The sequence below is a fragment of the Maylandia zebra genome, linkage group LG6, assembly GCF_041146795.1.
Source record: "Maylandia zebra isolate NMK-2024a linkage group LG6, Mzebra_GT3a, whole genome shotgun sequence".
Lineage (NCBI taxonomy): Eukaryota > Metazoa > Chordata > Actinopteri > Cichliformes > Cichlidae > Maylandia > Maylandia zebra.
The window spans coordinates 37701860-37727969 of NC_135172.1; the positions used below are offsets into that span (position 1 = coordinate 37701860).

The 26110-nt window shown below is 39.6% G+C and overlaps 2 protein-coding genes across 3 annotated transcripts; both read right to left on the reverse strand.

Moving 5' to 3' along the window:
- Positions 1-944: 944 nt before the first annotated feature.
- Positions 945-10301, reverse strand: htra3a (HtrA serine peptidase 3a). Of its 2 annotated transcripts, none has more exons than XM_004538869.3 (10): positions 9670-10301; positions 5722-5827; positions 5072-5294; positions 4465-4659; positions 4294-4326; positions 2602-2719; positions 2432-2479; positions 2101-2158; positions 1580-1675; positions 945-1349 (listed from the first exon to the last, which is right to left on the reverse strand). In XM_004538869.3, exons 1-10 carry the CDS (start codon positions 10094-10096, stop codon positions 1181-1183), a joined length of 1473 nt encoding a protein of 490 aa, XP_004538926.2. In that variant the 5' UTR covers positions 10097-10301; the 3' UTR covers positions 945-1180. The 2 variants fall into 2 exon arrangements, with proteins under 2 accessions (XP_004538926.2, XP_004538925.2); XM_004538868.3 differs by having other exon boundaries at positions 4465-4662.
- Positions 10302-12813: 2512 nt separating this feature from the next.
- On the reverse strand, positions 12814-26073 carry pi4k2b (phosphatidylinositol 4-kinase type 2 beta). Its single transcript, XM_004538867.3, has 11 exons — positions 25520-26073; positions 20931-21082; positions 20347-20427; positions 20049-20168; positions 19739-19870; positions 18625-18778; positions 18302-18369; positions 16962-17064; positions 15864-15997; positions 15703-15762; positions 12814-14163 (listed from the first exon to the last, which is right to left on the reverse strand). Exons 1-11 carry the CDS (start codon positions 25872-25874, stop codon positions 13990-13992), a joined length of 1533 nt encoding a protein of 510 aa, XP_004538924.1. The 5' UTR covers positions 25875-26073; the 3' UTR covers positions 12814-13989.
- Between the last annotated feature and the right edge of the window lie 37 nt (positions 26074-26110).

Below are 26110 nucleotides of genomic sequence, written 5' to 3' on the forward strand. Positions count from 1 at the left end.
ATCTTGCGTGGAGCACCTGATCGTGGCAGGTTTATGGTGAACTGATGCACTTTCCATTTCCGGATAATGGCCCCCACAGTGCTCACAGGAACATTCAGCATTCTGGAAATGCACCTATAACCATTCCCATCAAAATGCTTTTCAACGATAAGATTACGAAGATCTTGAGAGAGTTCTTTGCTTTTACCCATCATGAAGTCTTTCCTGTGTGCCTTCTGGGTAATGAGGAGCCTTTATAGGCCATCAATTAGGACTAAAGCAGCTGATATCAATTAGTACTGATAGGGGACAGGATTTCTCTATCAATACTGACAGATTTCAGGTGATCTCCTGGCTTTCTATGTCATTTTGCCCCTTGTTATCTCCATGTATTCAATACTTATTCCCTGTGTCATTTCACTTTATTTATTGTGGTTTAACTTGTATACTTATATGTTCTGATTTGTTTGTATGACGTCAATATTTGGCTTGATGGCAACATCTGGTGGAAATGTTGTGTCAATAGTCCACTTGGAAATCCCCTTACTGATAAAAATGCTGATGTGTCAAATACTTATTTTCCCCGCTGTATGTAGTATGTGCAAAATGTCAAGCTACTGAAAGATATTTTTCTGCCATCTTGATTTAATTTGGCTTTTGTATAAGTACTTTCAGGCTACTTCAGGGTGTGCGACTTTAAGATTCAGGTTATGTTATGACTGAAGATTTTTCATTTCCAAAACAGGAAAGAATACAACCAGCTGTTCCCTGTAACAGGATTTTACTCATAGTGCCTGTGTTCCGTATGTGGAGGTGCTGACTTAGGTTTGTTTAAATTAGGAGAAAGTCTTTCCAAGAGAGAGGATGGAGGAGGGATGAGAAGACATAAACAAAGGAATGGAAGCTGCCTTCTGGAAAGCAGCTGCTGAACAGACTAGACAGAAAAACACACAACTGCACAGATCCTTCTTCTAAGCTTTTATTCTAAAGCGCCTTAAATATACAGTGCAATGGATTCTACTGAGCTGTATTTTGAAGTCTGTGTTAAACTACAGTATTTCAAACTCTACCAAAGCATACATCATCAGGCTAGTTGGGAAAGGAACTGCTCTTTTCCGTTCTCTTGTTTTAATAAGAAATCAGTACTGGACATATTGAGTCCTGCCTCTTCACAACTAAAAGATATCAATTCTCCCAGTTTTCAATGTACCAAAAGCTGTGGGTGGATATTGAAGAGTAAGTCATCGTTCCCTCTGCGAATCTCAAGTAGGAGTGGCTGGTCGCTCTGCAACACCTCATGGATGTCTTCAGTGGTCCTGACTGGCTTTGCATTCAACTTCACTATAACGTCACCTTCCCTAATCCCTCCTCTAAGACATGGAAAAGAAAAGAAGCTCGAGTCAACCGTTTACTACAAGTGTGCCAGAAAGAGAAAAAGAAGATTCAGACTTATAATGACATCATTGTCCATAAATCTGCAATCACTTTCTGGAAGTATGAAACAGGGTGATATCATTTGAAATGTGTGTGTGTGTGTGTGTGTGTGTGTGTGTGTGTGTGTGTGTGTGTGTGTACTTTTTGCAGGTGTGTGTGAGCATACTTTTCTGCTGGAGTGTTAGGTATGACCTGCCGCACCAAAACTCCACTACTGATGTCGGGGAAGTCTGGGTTATGAAGTCGCAACTCTTCTACAAGACTGTGGCACACGTAGGACACAATATTAATGCTATTAACACATTTTTACACATTATCATTTCAATTATGTAAAAAAAGGAAGTGCATCACATAAAACTAATTCCCTTTTCGGACATACTCAGACATGCAAACATTTGATTTTCTATGAAACAGCTCCTGCTGACAAATCAAAGGTAAAGTTGTTTGGCTACAGACAAAGTAGACAAGCAGCAATACCAGCTCCTGAAGCCAACTTATGTTTCCCATAGAATAACACAGAATTTGTCGGTTTGTTTGTTAAATGATTTATTCACAAAACAAATGTTGCTCTTAGTATTATTTGGGTATGCCACCTTTATCTGTAGTAGGAAGTGTATTAAAGAACATTAGTGCAAAATTTATTTTCTCCTTACAGTCTAATATGTGTGTGACTTTGTAACAACTTACGCTTTGGTGATGGTGACCATCCAGATGCCTAAAAAATGTCTCTTAACTAGGGACGCGTCTGAAAGCACAACAATATAACCATAATTTAAACACAGCCTCATGCAAAGGCTAAGTTGGGCTGACGGGGAAAGATGAGCTGAGGAGACAGTTAATAACTATTTTATTAAACACATATTAAAATATAAATGTAGCCATTAAAATTATAGTCCAAATCCTGAGGATTTCATTTGTTATTAAAGATCTATTAACTTTTAGTCTACACTCTTAACTGCATGTTTTGCCATATATGTAAATAGTTATAATATTTGCACAAAAACGTCTTGTCTCTCACCTGCATCAGACTGTGGTTTGTCCATTTTTCTTTTCTGCTGTCTCTTTTCTGTCACAACAAAAACCAGTCAGAGTAGTAGGTAATGAAAATTAGAGACATATACTGGGGGGAAATAGTCATTTAAAGATATTTTAGATAATAAGATGATAAACTTCACAAAAAAAAGTCACCATCTTTCTTGTGTTTAATCTGTGACTCTGAAAGAAAGCGGCTGATGCGGTCTGCCGGTATAGCGAAGGAAATTCCTGCTGTCACTTTAAGAGTGTTGATTCCAATCACCTCACCATCCTGAAGGAAACACAAACACATGTTGAAAGACAAACACAACATGATGGCTGCCAAAAAGGACTTGATGCTGACATAAATATCAGCCAGTAAGAACTGAGAAAAATATGTCAAGATTTTCAGAAAAAAAAACTGCATCAGTTGGTATGTAGAGCCGAGCATGTGGCACAACTACAGTTGCTATGATATATTGATAAAAACACAATGCATGTGCCTTTTTAAACGTGCACTCGTTTATGGCGTTATAAATGTGTCATTACACAGAACACTTTAAAGCATGTGACGCATGATGTGTCACGATTGTGTCCCAGTGTTACTGCAGTCAATAAAAATAAACTGCACGTTTCTACTTTGAGCTTTTTTATAATTAATATTAGTAGAACTCCAGAATTGGAGTAACAGCTATAGCCGTTAATCACTGGCCACAAGAAAATATGCTTGAACAAATCTGTAAATCAATTTTGAGCCATTTTGAGTTCATAGTTCATGGGACACAAGAGGGTTTATAAAACAAGCAAAGACTGTATCATATCGCAGGTTTTTGTGCTTTGGTTCTGCATTCTGGTTTCTTAGTATTTTTGAGTCTTAGTCATGTTTTATTTTTCTAATGTTTGAAGTTTAGATTTTTTTTTCAACCATATATATTTAATATGTGTAATATACTGAATTATATTTATGAAATAGAGCCGTTTCTATTTATTAGTGCTCGTTTGCTATATTTTTCAGCCTTGCAATACACTGTATTATTTCACTAGTTTAGATAGTTACTCTTTTTGTTATTTTGGAGCAACTGTGACCACATAATTTTCTTAGGGATTAGTAAAGTGTTTTGATTCTGATTTTGTGTTTGTTGAACATCTGGATTTCCTGTTTTCATTTCTTGTTCTCGTAGAGCGTGAGTTTTATTTTTTTATGATATCTTGTGTTTTGATATTAGCAAGAGTTTCCATGTGTGTTCGTTTGTTAATTGTTAGTGTTTTACTTTGAAGGTTTGCTTTCTTTTGTGTCTTGCGTCAGTTTTGCTTCCTGTGCTCCTCTCCCTACTGTTTTCATCAATAATAATTTTTCCGTAATTATAATCCTGTCGTCCCTTTTTACTGTTGATCTTTGGAATTTCCTGTGTGTGCTCCTCCACTTCCCTTTCATGCTGTCCAGTTTATTTTCTTTGGAATTAACCTGGTTCTTTGTTCTTCTTTCTAGATTCTTTGGGTTTTCGTGACTCTTAACTTTGTGCTTCTTGGAGTACTGTTCAGCTGGTAAAGCTCACATTTTGTTTGCATTCTGTGCCTTGTTATGCACACATCTACAAAGCTATTTGTGACAGTTAATAGTTTCTTTAAATGTGCTGCAATACATACAACAAAATCAGGTATAATGTCTGTAGTGTATATCACACTTAAGCTCCCTCTGTGCTTTGGCGAATAATACGTTTGTGATATTCAGGCTCATATGACAATTTGGTGACTCATAACTGTTTATGCTGCGTTGGTGAAAACTCCGTTCTTTGTTTGAGGCCAAACTGAAAACACTCCAAAATCAAATGGATCATCTACTGTACCTTAGAGAACACCACTTACCAAGTTAACAAGAGGTCCTCCCGAATTGCCGTACTTGACACAAGTATGGAAGATATAAAATAGAAACAAGCACAACAGTAATTCTTACACATATGGGAATATTAAAAGACAATTATGTAGTTCAATAATGCAATCAATGTGTATAGATGGAGATATTTAAAAATGTTTCACGTTAATAATAGCATCAGTTTGGATGTAGTCCATGTCTGAGTCCTTTATGCCCAGCTCTTTGCCATCTCTTTGTGTAGTGCTGACGATGCCGGTGGTGACAGTGTTCTGCAGGGCGAAAGGGCTGCCAATGGCAACCACAAACTCTCCTGGCCTCAGATCAGCCGAACTGCCCAGAGACAGCACGCGAAGTTTCTTCTGCTACAACAAGCACAAAAAAAACCCACTCAAAAAATACCAGCACACAGGCGAAAACGCGAGTATGTCAGAGCAACACAGATGAAAAGAAGAAAAGACATTTAGAGGAAGAGGAATAGTTGAAAGCTTACAAAACTCTCCAGGTATTTCAGACAGGGGTGTGAGATTACACACATCAGCGCTCTGTCTGTGACTCACGGAGCTAGTGTTTATGAAAGTCTTATTAATGTCTAGCAGAAAACTGTCAGATGTTGACAAAGAAATGTGTCAGGATGTGGGGCTGTGTGGTTTATGTGGGCTCATTTAAGATTTATGGATGTAAAAAAATCTAAAGATTCATGTGTTTATATTTGAAAAGGAGAAGAGGGTAGAGAAGCTTATGATGATAGCATGTCAGGGCTTGTGCCCTTACCTGTGGATTGACCTTGATTGTAGCAATGTCTGCCTTCCTGTCTATGTCTTTCACCACGGCTTCATATGCATCTCCGTCGTGGAGCTGAACACGCAGCTGTGGCCTGCCTGTCACCAAGGCAGCTGTGGTTACCACATGAGCGTTGGTCACAATCACACCTGAGTGGGACACGATGAACCCAGAGCCACTGGAGAGCCGCATGTGGCGACCTAAAAGAGGATGCCTGGAAACAGAGGGTAAATGAAAAATTATTAAAGCGAACATGATTAATAATAACAATAATAATTAAAATGTGCTTTTCTTGCATATATTTCACATTCTGGTTGCCCTATATAGAAGTAATTTTGGCAGCTTGGAGAGTTTTATGCCTTAATGTGATGTGCTTTGGACTAAATTGTATGCTTAATTTTATGCATGATTTGAATTTTATTTTAATTTTAAGCTTAAATTTGAATGTAATTTTATGCTACTTATAATAGCAGGCAAACAGCACTTGATTGGGCCCAATATCCCTAAAACAGCCTGTTGAGGAAACAGGTTGCACTCGTTTTTTCTTACTTGAGATCAAAGCAGACAAATCAAGCCATTATGCTATAAAACAATATAAATAAGCAATTTTTGTTATTTTTATACACATACACAATCCAAACCTTAAGAACAGCTCAATGTGGACGACAGCAGGGGCTATTTTCTCCACGACATCAGCAATGAAGTTGAACTTGTATCGAGGGCTGCTGAGACGAATCAGGGTACGACCTATACTGACAAGAAAACCCCACCAAAACATTAATACAGACAGCAATCAATCTATCTATAGCTACAGTTAGGTCCATAAATATTTGGACAGAGTCAACTTTTGAAACAACTCACACTTTCAGCTTTAATTTAGTGGGTTGAACAAAAAAGATGCATAAAAATGTGAGAAACTAAAGCATTTTTGTAACACAATCCCTTCATCCCAGGGGACTCAAAAGTAATTGGACAAATTAAATTACTGAAAATAAAATGTTAATTTCCCATACTTGGTTGAAAACCCTTTGCTAGCAATGACAGCCTGAAGTCTTGAACTCATGGACATCACCAGATGCTGGGTTTCCTCCTTTTTAATGCTCTGCCAGGCCTTCACTGCAGCAGCTTTCAGTTACTGTTGTGGACCTTTCTGTCCACAGTTTAATCGTGAACAAGTGAAATGCATGCTCAGTTGGGTTAAGATCAGGTGACTGATTTGGCAACACAAGGATATTGCACTTCTTTGCTTTAATAAACTCCTGGTTTGCTTTGGCTGTATGTTTTGGTTCATTGTTTATTTTTATTATGAAACACCGGCCAATCAATGTGACTCAGTTTAGCTGGATTTGAGCAGATACATCTTCAATAAACATTAGTGTCCCTGTCCGCCACTGGCAGCCATGCACGCTCAAGCCATCACACTGCCTCCGCCATGTTTTACAGATGATGTGGTTTGCTTCGCCATACTTTTTTCTTGCCATCTTTCTGGTAGAGGTTGATCTTGGTTTCATCTGTTGAAAGACTGTTCTTCCAGACCTTTGCTGGCTTTTTTAGAATTTTTTTTTTTTTTAGCTTGTCCAACCTTTTTATTCTTGAGGTTTATGATTACAACTTCCTCCTGGAGAGTCTTGCTCACTCGGCTGGCTGTTGTGAAGGGGTTTCTCTTCACCATGAAAATGATTCTGCGATCATCCACCACTGCTGTCTTCTCTGGACATCCAGGTCTTTTTGCATTGCTGAGTTCAGCAGTGTAGGTTTTGCCACTTCTAATATTGTAGCAATGTCTCTGATGTTTTTTTTTCTGTTTTCACAGCTTACAGATGGCTTGTCTCACCTGCATGGAGCGCTCCTTTGATTGCATGTTGTCTGTTCAAAGAAAAATCTTCCCAATGCAGGCAGCACACCTCAAATCAATTCCAGGACTTTTATCTGCTTAACTAATAATGACATAATGAAGGAATTGCCCACACCTTCCTTTGAATCAATTTTCCAATTACTTTTGGTCCCGTTAAAAAGAGGGTGGCATATGTTAAGGAGCCGAAACTCCTAAAACCCTCATCCAACCTGAATGTGATATCCTCAAACGAAAGCTGAGAGCCTACACATTATGTCCATTATATAACTATAATTGGAATATGTTTCAGTAAACAAAAAATAAAAAACCAACCTTGCCTCAGTGCCCCTAATCTAGATATTTTATACACACGTATGCGCACACGAATGCGCACACGTATGCGCACACAAATATGCGTACACAAATATGCGTACACAAATATGCGTACACAAATATGAGTACACAAATATGTGTACACAAATATACACATATACACATATATGTGTATATATACCCATATATAGGGGAGACCGGGGATAGTTGTAACATTTTTGACATTTCTGTCTGTAAATTGAAGCTCTTTTAAGGTAGTGGATTCAAAATGTAATGCAAAGTATTTACATGTCTCTGCTATTAAATAGTGCAGCTATTTTCTCTGCAGCACAATTACCCATTGCATGGTATGGTCTCAAACACAAAGAGTGAAATGTTACAGTTAACCCCATAGTCTGGGTTAGTTAGCAACACAGAGAACCTGTATAAAAAAGCCCAAAGCCGACTGTACTTCCTCAGGAGGCTGAGGTCTTTTAACATCTGCAGGAAGCTCCTGAGGATGTTTTACCAGTCAGTGGTTGCTGGAGTACTTTTCTATGCTGTGGTGTGCTGGGGGAGCAGCACAGCAAAGAAGGACTCATCCAGGCTGGAGAAACTGATCAGGAGGGCTAGCTCTGTGGTCGGCATGAAGCTGGACACTCTGGTGACAGTGGCAGAGAAAAGGACACTAAAGAAACTGATGGACATTATGGACAATGCTGGGCATCCTCTGCACACGGCCATTAACAACCAGAAGAGTCTGTTCAGTGACAGGTTGCTTCTCCCCAAGACAAGAACTAACAGACTTAAAAACTCCTTTGTCCCACACGCCATCAGACTGTTTAACTCCTCTCTGGAGGGGAGAGGGAGGGGAAACAGGAGGACAAAGGAGGGGGGAACAACTAAGCTGTAGTGCCTCTTCACCTCACTGTACAATACCTTTTGTGCAATACTTTTGTAAATAGTCAACGGTGCAATAGACTCAATACTTGAAATGTGCAATTCACTTGTATTTTTATTTCTATTCCTATTTATTCTATTTATCCCCTTCGTATATTTTATTTATATTGTCTCTGTATTTATATATGTGTGAGTGTGTGTGTGTGTGTATATATATATATATATATATATATATATATATAATATTCTGTAACTCTGTAACTTCTGTCGGTGCTGTGCTTTTTTTGGAAATCGAATTTCCCAGAGGAACCCACCCGAGGGATTAATAAAGTTCTATCTAATCTAATCTAATCTAATCTAATCTAATCTAATCTAGTTGTAACATATCCTGGGGTAAAATGTAACACAATGAAATAAGGGTACTGACAAAATATTAACATGTAATCTTTGTTTATTCAACACATGAATGCACTTAGAGCCATTTATATAGCTGTGTGTGTGTGTGACAGAATGCAGAAATCTAGCTTTTGAACATATTCCAACCCCCCAAAAAAGACAAATTATGGAATTTTCTGCAACTGAATATTTCATTAATTTTGGTTGGTCTTCCTTGAGTTTGGCCTCATTGGCACAGTGGGCATTATAAACTACAGCTCTTGCACCAATTTTGAACATAACAATGAAGCTGAAAAAATGTAGTTGTGCACCAGCATCGCAATTCCATTACTTTTTACCATGGCTTACCATGGCTTTGCAAACCACACCAAGTGTGGTTTGCAAAGTGCTTCAGAAAGATGAGGAAATCTGTTTCTTGCACCCATCCTGACTTATTTCCACTACCAGTACTTCCTACTGGTCCATCTCTGACACAGTGGTCTGCATAATGTATGTGTGGGAACACAAACAGTGGAGGAATTGTGTTGCCAATGGCATTAACCGCATATACAAAAGCGACCAGTGAAGCTCTCTCTGCTGATGTCGTTGCCCCAACTTGTTTAATATAAGTTAAAGTAATAGTGTGGCAAGTTGTAACATCTGCATTATTGTTACAACTAACCCAGACTGTTGCTGTTACAACTGACCCAGACTCCTATAGCCATGAACTAGCTTACATTACAGCCAACGGCTAAAACACTAGCACTAAAGACTTACACAGAATATATCCCCATAGACATACAAATAACATAATTTAAATTTGATGAGTTTAACTGCAAAGCAGATAATGCTATTAAACATTGAAATAAAGTAGAAAAACTTACTTTTTGGTATACAAATTACTTTTTTTCATGTTAAATTGTCTGTGTTTGACAAAATGTGCTGATTTTTCACATGTGATAGCAGAACTGAATTGGGCATGCACAGGATGAGTCACATCATTTGAAACTTAGCCCTGATTGGAGAAATTGGAAGTGTTACAACTGACCCACGTTACAACTATCCCCGGTCTCCCCTACATACATATACACATATATACCAAATCCGGGAAAAAAAACTATTCTACCCTGTACATTCTAGGTTTGTGGCGACCTTAAAGCAACCCTACCTGCTCCTAAAGGCGAACAGGGTCCTTTGTGCGCTTGGCTGACCGCGGGTCTCCCCTTGAGTAGAGTTTTCCGACTGGCTGCTCTCATCTTACACACATTTCCATACGTTTTCCCGTCGCTCCCACACACTTCATGGTCCATCTTACACCGACAGACCCCTTTGGAGCCTCGCCGCTTCCCCGCAGCGAATAACTTGCACTCCAATCCATCCCCGCAGGGCAGGTCGTCTTTGCGGCCGCAGGGGTCTCCTTCACGCGGGGAACACACCAGGCAGCAGTTACATCTGTCCGGAACGTAGCCACCGGGACAGCTGGGGCTCGGGCACGAGCTCACATCGCACCGGGAGGTGCACTTGTCAGAGCGAATGGCTTCGGTGATTTCGTGCGCAAAGAAAAACGCAGCCACAAATATAAAGAGCTGCATCATGTCAATAGTGCCAGAAAGCTTAAATAAATATGATATAGATATATATATGCCCTCACAAAATCATATTAAATTACTACATTGAAAACATTGGGGTTGCTTCTTTAAGAACTAAAAAGTAATCTAAGTACAATCTCCCGTGGCTCTTCTGGCTAAAAAGGACTACAAGCCAAGCCGTCTATGTCTGCATATTTTTACAGCCTTGTGACTTTAGTCGTTCTCAAAAGTGGTGTAAACTCATCGCCTTGAAGTGCACTTCCGACGGCAGGCAACTAAAATAAAACAGATACTGCGCGCCATCTAGTGGAAACAAAAGCTCATAACAGACATAACTGCAGGGAAGCTTGTACACGTCAGAAATTTACATACACTCATCATGGGCATGAATGTCCTGGTAGTTTGGGCTTCTGATTCCTTTGAAACGGTCTTTATCTTCAAAAAACCAAGAACTGGGTGCACTTTATTTTTTTTAATTTTGCATTTTCTCCAGTTCTTGCAAAGTCACAAAGTGTAGATACAGGCTCAGATATAGACGTACATTTATTTAAATATTTTAATAAGCAGTGCTGAAGGTTCTACATTATACTTTTACTTGACAAATGAAAGTCCTGTTAAATTTTCATTAGTGTTCATGATTGATTACTTGGTTGTTTTTCCTTTGCCAGTACTCACTGGATTGAGCAATACTTCGAACAACAGGAAAGCCCAAGAAATTCAGTGACAATTTAAGAAGCGGAATTGTAGATTTACACAACTTAGGAAGGTCTTTCAGGGCCATTACGAAAAAACTGCAGATTACAAAACCATTAGCTCAAGTTACTGTATCTATGTATGAGTTAGTGAGACGTGTCACCGCATTGCCAGGATCTGGAAGAAGATCCAAACTGTCATCCTGGGATGAGAATAAACTGGTTAGGATGTTCTGGAACAGCCCAGGAACCGTCAAGGTTAAAGCGTGAACTGGAAACTGTTGAAACTCCAACATCACTGTCCACAGTAAAGCAAGTTTTACATCCCCATGGAACGAGAGACTGCCAACCCAGAAAAAAAAGCCCCTGCTTCAAAATCGACACGTCATCACTGATATTTTCACTTTCCCACCACAGGCATGAGCCTAATGCCTTCTAGAGGAAAGTTTTATGTTCAGATGAAACAAAGATTGGGCTGTTTGGTCACTATGACAAGAGGCATGTTTGTAGGGGTAAAGGTGGGGCTTACAAACCTAAGACACTGTACCAACCCTCAAACATGATGGTGGCAGCATCATGCTCCGGGGGGAATTCTTCAAATTCTTCAGCTTCACCTCAAATCAACACTTAGAGAAATCTAACTTGGACAGAGTTGAGTGTTCCAGCAGAAAAATAACCCTGAACAGACATCAAACTAGTTTTAGAATGGATAAAACAGGTGAACATCAAGCTTCTGGGATGGCCCTCCCAAAGCTTCAACTTAAAGCCAATTGAAAATGTATGGATTATGCTTAAACACCAAGTCTATTCCAGGAAACCGACCAAATATCCAGCCAAAATTATGTCAGAAGTTTGTTGATTGCAACCAAGAGCGACTTGCTAAGGAACATTTAACCAAATAGTGGGTTGTGTGTATATATTTGACCCAGTATGGATCAGATTAAAATAAAAAATAAACTCAAACTTGACTTTTGAAGTAAGTAAAGGTGTATGCTGTACAATCATTCCACCGTGGATAAAGAGCCGTTTAAAAAAGCCCCAAATTACCAGGACATGCATGCCCATGAAGAGTGTATGTAAACCTTTGACCACAGCTATATATACACACAAGCAGAGTACAGAATCATACGTTTGGTTATTATAGTGTTTTAAAAGACCTGGTACTCTATTTTAGAAGACTGCCTATTTTTTTTGTGGTGACTTGAACCCATTAACCTGAGGTTATAAAGAAAACTTTCCACATGAGGGCACTGTTGTGCAAGGCTCCGTGTCACACTACTGCTAAGATGACGAGACATCCTGGTAGTATTGCAACAGCTCTTTTCACATTTTATTTCCTCTCCAGATGTGTGTCGCTTCTTAGCGAGAATGTGTGGTGACCTTATTCAGCTGTGCTTCACATCTACCACCACCTTGGTGTATATTGGTTTGAAAACCTCTGCTATACAAAGAACACACGCCACAATTTCAAGGCACACCTGTAGGAAATATTCTGTTTGTCCTTTGAATGACATCACTGACATTCTCGATTGGTCAGATGAACCCGGGCACCTTTTTGTTTTTTTGCTTTACAAAAGGCCCCATTAGCTTGTAATCTTAAACCGCTCCCTTTGTCACTTTCACACTATTAAACATTTTCCATGGCTCTGGTTTAGATCTTGTACCTTTGCAATCGGCAAAGTTTCTCTCAGATAACCTTTAATTGCTGATAACCTTTTTAATAATTTCTCAAGCTAAAAATTCACTGATTTCAATATTTTGCGTGTGAAGATCTGTTGTTTTTGTTTTCATCCTTATTACCTGGATATCTTTGGGCTTTAGCAGGTTGGGTGGGAATTACTGTTGACATCTTTAATCTTAAAGTCAATAGGCATTAATCAGGTGCATGAGAACTGTCATCCTGCAGATAGAGCTCTGCTGAACATACCTTTGTCACTGCTGAACTCCAGCTTGGTGCACTTCATTCTTTATGCCTTCAAATTAGCCTTTTCCTATAAACTAGAACATGTACTAGTGACAACTACAAAATACTTGATTTTGCCAAATTTTATTGTTTTTTTTAATCTGTTAAATATACAACTTATCCCATATAGTTGCAGAGTTGGAATAAAAACTTCAAGATGCATACATAAGAAAACAGAATGGCATCAAGCAAGTCTCCTCAATTTAGTTTTTCCTCTTCACAGAGTACAATATAAAAAGCAAGGAGAGTTGCGACCCCCCCCCATGCCAGAAGATTCAAGAGAAAGCTGCTTACCAGCAATTAAATACAAGTCAAACAACAAATACATTCATAGTAATGAGAAGTCTATTTCTTACAGAATTCTCTTGTACTGAAATGTTTAGGAGCAAAATTCTGTGTATAAACGGTAAACAGATTACATTCAAGCGAAGTGTTTATTCGCAGTCCTCCACTTCCTACAAATTCAAGTTTCAACAATTTTCTTGTCTTGAAGCTCTTCAATATTCCTTCAACAAAGACTTTGGCAGCACTGAGAATTGAAGACACTGTCTTTGTTTAACACGTGGTTTTAAAGCTGGGTAAAGTGTGTTTTGGCCCAGCTGGGTGGAACTGGTCAAACACTTCCAGCAGTGTAAGTGCACATCTATATTTCACTAAGTAATCCTATAAGGCAAAGCAAATATTTTGGACTTTATCCCAGATGAGGAATAATGTCGACCAAGAGAAACTTCTTTAAGATTCCCAAACACTACCAGGACCACTGTGCTGTTAGCTTGTGGTATTTAGGTGCTTGCTCTTTGGCCATCAACGCACTATATTATCGAGAGACCTTCAGTAGGTAGCTTGAGTGGTTTGGAAAAAAAAAAGAAAAAAAAACAACTTTCAGCTTCCTAACAATAAACAAAGCCCACCTCTGTGAAAAAGCTGATTATCTAATCAAGTTGCCATAGTAACCACAAACAGCCCCAAGGTCTCTCTAGGAGACGGCGGTATGCTAATCTCTCCAGCTCCCACGGTTCCCTGCACTCTCCTCAAATGAGGAATTGGCCTCAAGTCAATTTCCTCACAAAATATTTCTCATCTTATTTTCCATCATCACCGTATCCTTCTTCACTTCCTTCCTGCCGAGGACAAATATGAACAGTTTCCAGTGTAAGCTTCTCTCTCACTTTCTTTACGTCAGGAGTGATGTGTGGACAAAAAGCAGATGCTTCTCCTCTGCTCCCCTCGTCATCCTTCTCTGACTACCAGGAGGAAAAGAATGGCCGCTTGCAGTGGAAGGTTTGTGTAAACGCATTCCCCAAAGTGACCACACGACCTTGGCCACCTGAGCGGCTGCGCTCCACTACCACCCGAGGCATCTGAACCAGTTGGAGGGGGCTCTTCCCGTCCTTCAACGCCTGGGTCAGGTTCAACACCTGGGAAAAGACGGTGCATTAGTTGTGCAAAAGCAACTCGAAGTTTTTAGAGAATATGCAAACAACTTATTGGAAATATGAAACAGTCTGTGCTTACATATTATGCATGTGACATGGCTTTGATAAAGGACAGTAATACATAAAAACTGCAGTTATTATTAGCTACTTTCTCCACAGCCAGGTCATTTTAATATCTGACAAAAGTTAAATAATTAACTAAAAGTTAAAATAAATAAATAAATTACAAAACAACTGCACTACAGGACAAAGTCTTGAGCCATCCCTCATTTTGTTATATTTTGCTTGGAAAATGGGAAATAAGTGCAGTGATCAGTGAAATGTGCAAACATGTGTGGAAATAGCACATGAAGCAAACACAGAAATGGTGAAATTCTGACAAGCTTGCAAATTTAGTACAAGCACCTTTATTCTTCAAAACAGGCTCTATTTTAGTAGTTTTCAGGAATAATTCTCCAGGCTTCTTAACATTGAAGCTCTAATCTGGACGTTACCTGATTTTCATCCATTTGTTTCCTGCCTCTGTCTCACACTACTTCAATAATATTGAGGTCCAGGCTCTGAGGATACCAATCCATAACTGATAGCATTCTATTATGCGTTTTCTACCCAGGTGTGCTTTCACTGCACTGGCAGTGTGTTTGAGGTCAATGTAATGCTGCAAATAAGCTACTGCCAATCAAGGCGCTTTCCAGATGGTACTGCACAGTACTTTTCTGCGTTTATAATTCCATCAATTCTGACAAGATCCCCCACACCACTGACGGAAATTCAGCACCAAACTATGACAGAGCCTCTACCACATTTAACAGATGCTGCACACATTCACTGCTGTACCTCTCTACTGATGTCCTCCATAACACTCCAACGACACTGACTAGAACTTAAAATGTTAAATTTACATTCAAAATTCACAAGACCCGTTATTCACAACAGGTTGTTGTACAAAAGTCCAGTTCTTGTGTAACTTAGCATAACTCTGCCTTTTCACCCTCTTTCCCTTCTTTAAGAAGGGCATCTTTACAACAGTAGATGGATCAATTGACGGGTCAGATGTTTATCTCAGGTCCTTGGGTCCTGTGTTATGCCTTTGTTGGATTTATTCATTTTTCTTAAGGACATGACTTTAAGCACTTTAAACCATATTAAAGAATTCCAATAGGGAAGGAGAACAAAAATACAAAGAATTGAGAATGACTCAAATCCTGCACAGTATTGTTCACTAATATAACATGTTTTTATTATTAACTGCTTGCTGAGAGAAGAATAGAAAGACTGAAAGGTGAGACAGGACAGTGGCTGCAGATGCAAAATTAGGGTAAAATGTGTGGTGAAGACGTTACAGAGCATACAAAGTGACAGAAAGTAGGCCATGAGAGGAGAAAGGAGAACAAGGTAGGATATAAAAGGAACAGGCAGAAAAAAATAAAATAGAGGACAGAACAGTACAAAGTTAAAAAAAATGACTAGAGGAACATTAAAGTACTCATTAAAAATAAAAAATAAATTACAAAAGCTCACCTGTCCTCTCATGACGGACATCTGTCTCTCAAACATGGTTTTGTCAAAGCCTTTATCTGTCTGAAAACAGAAAACGACTGATATTAGCTGATATCCTGCAATTAAGAATTCAAAAATCTAGAAACAGATTAAAAAGGAAAGCTTATGAGAACATCTCATACCTTGAACATCTCATAGAGGTCCTCACAGAGATCCTGAACAAAGTTCATGTCAGAGAGGCGGGACAGCACAAGGTCTCTGGTCTCCTGGGAGAAGGGTACCTTGGCCTGAGGAAGCCATGCCCAGTGGAATGGATCTGTTAGGGGGACAACACAAATGTTTCCGTCTGTATAGCCTTTCACTGTCACTGAACCTATAACTATCATTGTATTTGATAATAAGGCCACATGTAGGATTGTTTAGTGGCCTAATTTTTCTTTACAGTTTTTTTTTTTTTTATTGTAAAAAATTCTTTAATTCTTGCCAGAACACAGATGACAAGATTCTACCATAAGAAGAAAAGGACTGAAATCATCCAATAGCAATGAGATTATCAGAAAATTAAAGGAACTGTCTGTGGCAGTGTCCAAAGGTAAAAATCATACCATCACATCTACAACTTACTAATTGCAACACTTTATCAAGTTCACAGATTAGTACAATTTTACAAGCTCTTACGTTAGTTTTACATCTGGAAAAAGCCAAGCTAGTAAATTCCTCCTATTTACAACCTTGGTACTAAGATAAGCTAATTGTATTGTCTAATCTGGACAGCGGGTCTAAAAGTAGTATACATCTCAAAAAGTATGCAAATAAATCCCCTTTCAGACATGCAGTCCCCTCCAGTAATTTCATGGTATCTCAATGTTTTGTCTTCAAGTACAATGAAACTTGTGGTGCAATATAAATGCATTTGTGCATCACTCAGTACACAGCACAAGTCTAAACTGCATGCAGTCACAGTGCCTGGTTCTGATTTGTAATGAGAGTAAGACTTTTAGCTGTGACACATTTTGCAAGAGAGATCTCCTAAAGCCCACATGAACAAAGAGCCGGGTCAACCATCAATCACTGTGGCACAGAAAGATACTTTAAACACTCAAATAAAAGTGCCTTTTCACTTTGTGTTTTTCAGAAGGTTATGTTGACAATACCCTTTCCTACAAGTGCAATGAGTCTTTTTAATGAGTCTTTACATGAAATCGCACATGTAAAGGGGCCCTCTCATTACTGTCACTGACAGAGATGGTGAGCAAAAGTGAAATAAGTGATAAACATACAGGCTCTCCATTCATCCGGGTGTTTAAAGGGGAAGGCCAGGCCGTTGTCAATTGCTGCAATCTTGATGCAGGAGTCCTGAATGTTCTCTGTCCATTCTGCATCCTGCAGCATGAGGGAGAAAAAGATTAAAGACCTCGAATTCATTAAGTGAGTAAATTATTAATGACTGATGACCAAGTTGGTTATTGATTGAGGGGTGATTACTGCCACACATAAATGACAACTTTTGTCATTTATCGGCAAATCGAAAATAAGGATTGATGATAGGTAACAAAGACGTACATCAAGTTTGTTCCATGCATTTGTGAGTCTAGTTTGCACATACACAGAAGCAAAACCAACATAAGGTGTGTTCTGGTTTAAAAATATATAAGTGTTCATGTCTGTGAAGGTTCTCAGTCATCCAGGTCATCGTAGTCAAAGGAACTTGCAAAAGAAAAGCGTCTGGACTTCTTTAAGTTGCTTGAAGACGTTTCACCTCTCATCCGAGAAGCTTCTTCAGTTCTAAGGTCAAATGGTGGAGAGTCCCAGATATAAACCTAGTGGGAGTAACCCCCCACAGAGGGACAAAAGGACCCCCCTGATGATCCTCTAATCGCCTGAGCCAAGGTGTGAAAATGGGTGTGGGTCCCAATCAGCCAGAGTTTCGGGTGTGTTCATTGTGAAACATGGCCCCACCTTATCATGCGAATTCCTGAGATCAGATGGCCCAGGATGTGAGTGGGCGTTAAGGCGTCTGGGAAGGGATCTCAAAACTGGATTATAGATGGCAGACAGTTGGTGTCGTAAACCACCGCCTCTGTTCAAAGATGGTCGCTCACAGTGGACATAGATGGCTTCTTTCACTCCTCTTTCAAACCATCTGTCCTCTCTGTCCAAAATGTGAACATCGGCATCCTCGAAAGAGTGTCCTTTATCCTAAAGATGCAGATGGACTGCTGAGTCTTGTCCTGTGGAGGTGGCTCTTCTGTGTTGTGATAAGGTGGGGCCAGGTTTCACAATGAACTCACCCGAAACTCTGGCTGATTGGGACCCACACCCATTTTCACACCTTGGCTCAGGCGATTAGAGGATCATCAGGGGGTCCTTTTGTCCCTCTCTGGGGGGTTACTCCCACTAGGTTTATATCTGGGACTCTCCACCATTTGACCTTAGAACTGAGGAAGCTTCTCGGATGAGAGGTGAAATGTCTTCAAGCAACTTAAAGAAGTCCAGACGCTTTTCTTTTGCAAGCTCCTTTGACTATAAGTGTTCATGTGTTTCAACAGAGTTAAGCGAGGTGAATGCGTGCTTGGTGAACAGTCTGAACACACCTCTGTCATGTGGTAAATTACCTCACCTTTTGTTCTTCTCCCTCTCCTTCTCCTGGTGTCTCGTACTTGATCAACCAGTTGTCATTCCCTCGATCTAACAAGGAAAACAAACAGAAACAAGTTTTGATACGCAGAAATGAGAGGGAAGACAGAGCGATGTCAAAGATAGCAAACAGCTGTTGTGCGCAAGCATATACTAACTTAAAATAAATATGAAGATCAAAGGAATTTTTATCATAACCAGTGTATAACTAAATCGAAATAAAGCTGCCAACACTGTAATGAGACTACAATGACGGATCACTTCAATTTAAACCATTTATCGAAATGTTAACACGTGCACGCCTACCTGTGTTTCTGATAACATAGTCCAGCACCACCAGCCGCTCAAACTGCGACTGCAGCTGCTTCCTGATATTCTCTGGCAGTGGTTCTGCCTCAAAGCGTCGCAGCCAGTAGTCGGCTTCACGATAACCCTCCACAAACAGCTGAAATGAGCCCACCTGGTAACACACAGAGGCGCATATGAATAGAATAGAATAGAATAGAATTCAACTTTATTGTCATTGCACATGCACAGGTACAGGGCAACGAAATGCAGTATATGGCATGAATGCAACTAACATACCCATTAAAACAAAACACTGTATAGCAATGTTCACTGCTCTGAGAACAGTATGTAGACAGTTTAAATGGAAATGATGTGGTGTGCAGTGATATTACAAGTGAAGCTGTAATGTCGAAAGGCTGAAATGTCAGCTGTGCCTGACAGTTGAAAATATGCAGTCAGTTTCCTCATATTTACTTCCTCGAAGACACTTCAGCTATGTTTTCACATCATCTTAACATCCACATATCTTTAGATCACCCACAAGACTGTCTCACGTAATAAACAGCCAGGAATGAAATACCTGTTATACATGTTTTTGATTAAAAGACAAAACTGATATACGATTACAGTTCACAATACAAGAGATAAATATATCCAGTAAGTATTACAGCTCCTGAAAAAGAACATGGCTTAAAGCAGAAACAACATTTATGGTTCTGATGGCCTTTTATCTAAACACATTGTTCTTCTTCAACACAAAAATAGTGTGGCATGATTCCTTTTACCGTTCTCTACCATCAGTGGCTATTCTCAGCCCTCCACTCACTGATGCAACAACTCTTGTATGTTATAGAGAAGCAGTCAGTGTACATATGAATAGAACAAATCTGACAAAGAACCTATTAACAAATATTGAAACAAGAAGATTAGAATTTGTTTTAACCAGTATGAGTATAGGTTTTCCTGCATGTGGCTGTGTTTTTGCACAAATACAAAGAGAAAGCAAGGAAGCAAGAGGAGGAAACGACACAGGAATGAACAAGAGAAAGGTCAAGATTCCAAGCTCCTCATGAATTGCTTATAGTAAACAAATGGTGACGTTAGACTGTGACGGTTTAAAAGTCTTTGGTACCTTGGGTGGGAGGCCCACTCTGTGGAAGCGTCGCCCCACTTTGGGGACTTTCTCTAGGGCGTACTTCTTCCCCCTGGACTTTGCTCTGTCTATGGCGTTGTAGTGGAATGTCTCACTGGCCAAATACACCACCTGATAAAATTTAGATAACACTGGTTTACTTTGAAACTGTGACCACTGCTGAACAGAAAGAAGAGCACAGAGACCCTAATCAAATCCAGATTAATTCAAGTGTTTACTTATACTGGGTTTTGGAGATTACATGTTATTAATTCAAAAACTCTACAGAGAAAAAAAAAAAAGCACACACCTTGGTTTTTGGCACCACACCAAGACAGAGTTTGGTGTCAACCAGTGAAGCAGCAGCCTCTGACAGATAACCCTGGTTAGGTAACAAGCACCCTCGGCCAAAACAACATGGACAGCAAAGCTAACAACAGAGACAGACATGGGGGAAGTTTTACAGATGAGGTGTTAATATTACCCTACTTTTTTTTTTTTTTTAATCTTACTCACTGTGTGCAGCCATTAAAGTAAAATGAATGACAATATATATCTTAATAACTTTTCAGATGTTTAAAAAAGGTGATACATGTGACAGAAAGTACCTTGTGAAAGTATTTGGTCCATTTTGGATTCAGATGACCATAAGGTTCCTCTGACTTTGGTTTAAAAACACCAATGATTTTCTGTAAATAAAAAACAAAACAGAGTGATACATTTGTTTTTTTCTAAACTTGCAATCTGACATACAGCCCAGGTCAGAAAACAGAAAGCGTGAGAACTAATTTTACCACGCATATTAGTGTTGCTTCAAGCTCCTTACAAACACAATTAAAAAGCCAAAGACTAATAGTGTAACTATAAGCAACAAATGTAAAGCGTGAGGAATGCGTCTGACATCTTGGGCTCACCATCTTCCCAGTAATTACCTGTAGATGCCAGTGATCTGCTGTTATCAGCTGAACCATTGCTTTTTGAATAATTAAACAAGAATCATAATCCTGTGGATTTCCATATTCCTTCTTCCTAATTTACAAACTCTTATGATTAAAGCAATTAATGTTTTGAAAAAAGAAAAGATAAATGTTTGGAAATGTTGCTAAGCTACTGATTTATATTCTTCCTCCAAGTTTAGCCCATGAACCTTCCTTCGCTTGTCATGAATCTGTGTCATTTGTACCAAACGTACCCCTTTTGGGTCTTTGACAAAGTAACTCCCACTTGAGCCCTGGGAAATCCTCTCTGGAAAGACGCCACTCTCAATGGCTTGCTCTGCCCTTTGGATAATATCGGCAAACTCGGGGTCGTCAGGGAAATGGTTGAAATCTCCACTGTTGGTACCTAGAAGGGGAATAACTCAAGATTACTTTGATTTATTTTTACATTGTATACAACCAGAACTTGCTACAATTAAACAAATGTATTTTCTTAAGAACTAGAACAATAAGATTGCATTTACAATTACATGTCCATTGCAAAATATGGCATTAAGTAAACATCAAGAGGTTTCTCTGCATGGGTGTTATGTTTTGGTGTTTAGGACCATCAGATACCTTTGAAATGATCATGAATGAGTTATTTACATTATACATGCTGAAAAATCAGTGGTAAAAAATAATAATTGCAATCTCCCTCACAGAGACTACTGTAAACTGTCCGTTACCTCACCCATCTCACCTCCTGATTATTCTGTTCTAGGCAGTGGGAAACTGGAAGTGTTCCCATTGCACACTGTGCAAAGGGTGGGATAAAACAGGTGGCCAAGTCTATCACAGGAATCACCCACAAAGGAATACACAAACACACATTTAAGAGGAATTCCAAATCGCATGCCCATATTTTGACTGTGTGTACACTATCACAGAGAATTTACCAACTAAACTTAAAAAAAAAATTGGTCTAAACCAGTGATTCCGCCACTTGTTAAAATCTGGCATTTTCTACTGCCTTGCAGATCAAACGTCATTCTCTTGAAATCACTGCTCTCTGGTGAATAGTGCCAATTATTATTTTGATAAAGGTCCAAACACATGACATGGCAGATCATAAGTTCTCCTCCTTGCACAGGGCAGAACGATCAGCTGACAGAGACCCATGCTCTGTATCAGTCGCACTAAAGTCACAGTGGGATGCAAGGAGAGATGAAGTCACAGACATGTGGTAGGTGCTATAAAAACAGGGACAGGACAGTCAACATGCCAAGGGTGACCGATAAGGAGTAACAAAGGTAGCTTCAAAGCTAGTTTAACTGTAGGGCCCAAGAGAACCTAATTAACACGAGGAAGAAAAGAAAGAGTGATAAGCAAACGTTACATAATTAATCTGGATTGTTTAAAACAGTGAATACTTGTCAAACCTAGTCTGACCTAGTATGGCCCAATTACTCCTGAACAAATACATGAAAAGTACCCAGAATCATATGTTAAAAGTCAAACTCAATTTAACTTAACGGGGAGGTTCAGAAGCAAGCACGGTGGCACGGTGGTTAGCACTGTTGCCGCACAGCAAGAAGGTCCTGAGTTCAATTCCAACATCAGGCCGGGGTCTTTCTGTGTTTGCGTGGGTTCTCTCCGGGTACTCCGGCTTCCTCCCACCATCCAAAGACATGCAGCTTGAGAGGATAGGTTAATTGGAAAATCCAAATTGCCATTAGGTGTGAATGTGCGAGTGAATGTGAGTGCGAATGGTTGTCTGTCCCTGTGTGTTGGCCCTGCGACAGACTGGCGACCTGTCCAGGGTGTACCCCGCCTCTCGCCCTATGACAGCTGGGATAGGCTCCAGCGCCCCCCCCGCGACCCTGAAAAGAATAAGCGAATGGATGGATGGGGAGGTTCAGAAAGTAAAGTGACTAACCAAGACCTCCTCATTACAGCACAGTACTCGCACCCTGCAGCCAATTATCTGTTAATGTTCCGGTAGCATACTATGCATTACTTTGATGCGTCAAAGGTATTTTGGTGATACAGTGGGGAGCTATCCAACATTAAGATGAAGACAATGTTGGATAATTCCTCCCACCCACTCCATGACATGCTGGTCAGTCACAGGAGCACGTTCAGTTAGAGACTGAGATTACCAAAAAGCATTACTAATAAAGTATTCTGATTAGGTAGGTGTTTATCATGTTGTGGCTGTAAGATAACTCAATAATTCAATAATAAGAAGAATTTAGACAGACTGATCTTTTCCTTGTATCTTCTCAATAAATGCTGCAAAGTTTCACTCTGCGTTTATATACCACTCTGCGGGTCATCGGATTCTTGGGGTTTTCTCCGCATTACTGTAGTCTTTACCTTGCAAAATAAAACAACTTGAGACAACTGTTGTTGTGATTTGGTGCTATATAACTAAAACTGAATTATTTGAAACAGAGGTTTAAGCTAGGCTGCACCTGTGTTTCATGCTCCATTTGGTACCTGCAAAGCAAACATCCTACTTTAAAAAGAATTTAAACTGTGCTGCAAATATTAAGCAATTTTATTGGGTAAATACTCCCATAAATTTCTGATCATGCTGTACGTGCACAATCTCTGAAGGCTAAGCTCTGAGTGGTTTTTGTGGATGTGGACCACACTGGGACAAGATGTCTGGCCATAAAGGTAACTCTGATCTCTGGAAAAGCTGTCCAAAAGTAATGACTTAAAAATAGCTCCATTTTGACTTTAGTATAAAAATCTTAACATAGTTTTAGATTGTGCTCTAAAACAGTAAATCTCTGATTTACTGTAAGGAGTTTGTAATCCAGTTCTGTGTGATGCAATATTTTATCTTCATTTAATTCCCAACAACAGGTCAAAGTGTGCTCAATCTATCATCTTGTATGATGACAGATCTACGCTTCCTGTGCGCAACCCTGGTGCTTATAGTCTGTGATAAGATCACTGTGGTGTATTGCTGCAGATGGCAGTAATGGGCCTTGTATGTCTTCCACTTCCCATTAGCTTCAACCTGTAGAAAGCCAAAGTAATAGTATATGCGCATATAGTACTTCCTTTCTCTCAATTTCCGTCTTCATCATCTTCAAACACTGTACTGGACTACAAAGTGTGTCTGCTAGCACAGGGGCATTATGCATATTTAATATCAGCCTCTCAGATGTCCTGGTCAACTAATGGGGCACACACAGCAGGAGTGTACCTCACTTATAACTTCAGAGACCTCCAATAGACATGCAGAGCACAAAGTGTGTGACATGGCACAACACTGGACTGTGAAAAGTGTTCTATAACTATATATTTAAGTTACAGCAAGCGCATAAAATTGATACAATTTGTCTTAAACGCTAAAACTGTTTCCCTCGAGTTTTGACAGTTACATGATAAAATGCTTCAACTTACTCAAGTTTATCAAAATGAACTTTACATAAAGACTATAACTATAAATAAACCCTGCGTGCTGTTTCTAGGCTCTTTGGACTGGTGACAAAGAAGGCAGCAAAAGATGGCATACGTGATGAAAAATAGAATACATTTATGGACGCATGCAAATTTTTACCAATTACTTTGTTAAAAAAAAAAAAAGCACTATTGCTATTTGGTTAATATTTCCCATGACACGTAAAGCAGAATTTAAGAGCTACAATTCACAATTAATTTACATGATATTTTTAAATGGCACAAAGTGCAAGAGAAACGGCTCTTAGTCAGTATTCTAACAATAATCTGTAAAACAGTTTTGTAATTTTAGAGGAGAAGATTATTGTTCTACAAAGGCCACAAGTAATGGGATGCCAACACTTGCCATTTAAGGCTCAGACTCTACCTGTGGCCTAGATTTCTGGCCATAATAGGACATGGATCTGAACAATAGATCTCTGTTGGGAGAGGCTGAATAACAGAAATGAATACAAATGCTCAGAATTTGTTTTGCAGAGGGAAAAAAGGAAAAAACAAAAGGTGGGCGGTATGAGGGGGAGTGTTGTTAAATCCAGTGAGCATTTAAGTCAGATTATGCCGCTTCCATAGCGACTAGGTCACCTTTTTCTTGGTCTTTCCCTGCATCCCCCACCCCCCTTCTCATCATCCAAAACAAATCTGACAGAAACTTTAGTTGTTCCTGCTGGACAATCTAGTTCACAGCATAGCCTCAAATAATTTTATCACAACAAACATCTTACAACAGACCAGAATGTTCAAAAACCTCCTAGCTTGAGGAACAAAGATAATTTGGATGAAGGAGGCAATGATGTCAACCAGGTGGGCAAGAGTTCAATGGATGAGGCAGACTTATTTATTATCCTGGAAGTATTATAAACTGTTTGTTTGTTGTTGTTGTTGTTTTAAAAACTTTTTTGTCATCATATTTGTAGCCTTGATTCTGTCTTGATTGTCAGACTAAAATATGGGTGATGACAAATTGAGCAGAAAATACAGACACGATACAGACTGCACACCAAGCCTTCAGTTCACCAAGTGCTGTGGAGAAACCGGGTACTTTTTTATGTAATGTGACACCAAGTTTGTGCTTTTTTAAAATTCTAATAATAACCAAAGTGTTGGTTCTCCAACAGCCTCAACAGACCTTAAGAGAGACCCAAACATTAAAAAGCCGCGTGAAATGCTCACTTCAGAGAGCTTACATAACATATCTATTTGACCACGTTGCATTACCTGTTATCACAACCGTAATCAGCCTGAGTAGGCAGAATTTTTCCAGAGCCATATGCATCAAATAACAAAATGTCAGAAAAGACATAACCCCTATGAGTATCTGAGTGTGGCTGTCTATTTATTAGTTTCATATACAACCATTTCAAAGGCCGTGATTTGAAACACTTACCCGGGGAGGCTAAAGCATCTTTATCCGAAGACGAGCTGTGCCTGTACCGCCTGCTTCGCTTTTCTTTTACACCTCTCGGAGACGACGAGCTTCCTGCTAAGCACGGTAACAGCAGCGCCTCTTCGCCGGAGCCCTCTGTCTCTAGTTCGGTCAACACGCTTTCACAAGAGTCCGAAATACGTATGGCACCACCGGGGTTCGCCCCAGTTGTCAGACCTATCCGGTTCCTGTCAAATAACACCTTTGGAGGGTCTATGGAGTGAAAGTTAGACTCCAGCACTGGCACCGCTCTTTCCCCCGTGTCCAGCACTGGCTCGCCGGTCTCTGTCTCTGTCAGGTCGCATTCTGACATCATTCTGACTCAGGCCCTAATACATACAGTTAAATATATATCGTATTGACTCAACTTCGTTTCGAGCTGTCAGCTTTTCATTGTAAGAACACGGCATGTATCCAAATCAAACAGCTACTGCTTTCACTCAACGATATGTCCACATAATCCATGGAGACCGTCTCCTCTGCTTCCTAGTTAGCTAGATGCGCATGCGCCACACAAAACGACGCTGCTGGCTATGAGTTGCCTTCAAGTAC

Bases quoted from the DNA above. Each gene is read 5' to 3' on its own strand.
- htra3a (XM_004538868.3), bottom strand. From the start codon at position 10,096: ATGATGCAGCTCTTTATATTTGTGGCTGCGTTTTTCTTTGCGCACGAA. The intron at 4,663-5,071 runs GTAAGGGCACAA...TGCTTGTTGTAG, and splicing joins CAATCAAGGTCAATCCACAG to CAGAAGAAACTTCGCGTGCT. The intron at 4,327-4,464 runs GTGAAACATTTT...ACTTGTGTCAAG, and splicing joins AAACTGATGCTATTATTAAC to TACGGCAATTCGGGAGGACC.
- pi4k2b (XM_004538867.3), bottom strand. From the start codon at position 25,874: ATGATGTCAGAATGCGACCTGACAGAGACAGAGACCGGCGAGCCAGTG. The intron at 18,779-19,738 runs GTACCAAAGACT...GTGTGTTACCAG, and splicing joins GAGTGGGCCTCCCACCCAAG to GTGGGCTCATTTCAGCTGTT. The intron at 15,998-16,961 runs GTATGTTTATCA...TCCCCCTAACAG, and splicing joins CCCGGATGAATGGAGAGCCT to ATCCATTCCACTGGGCATGG.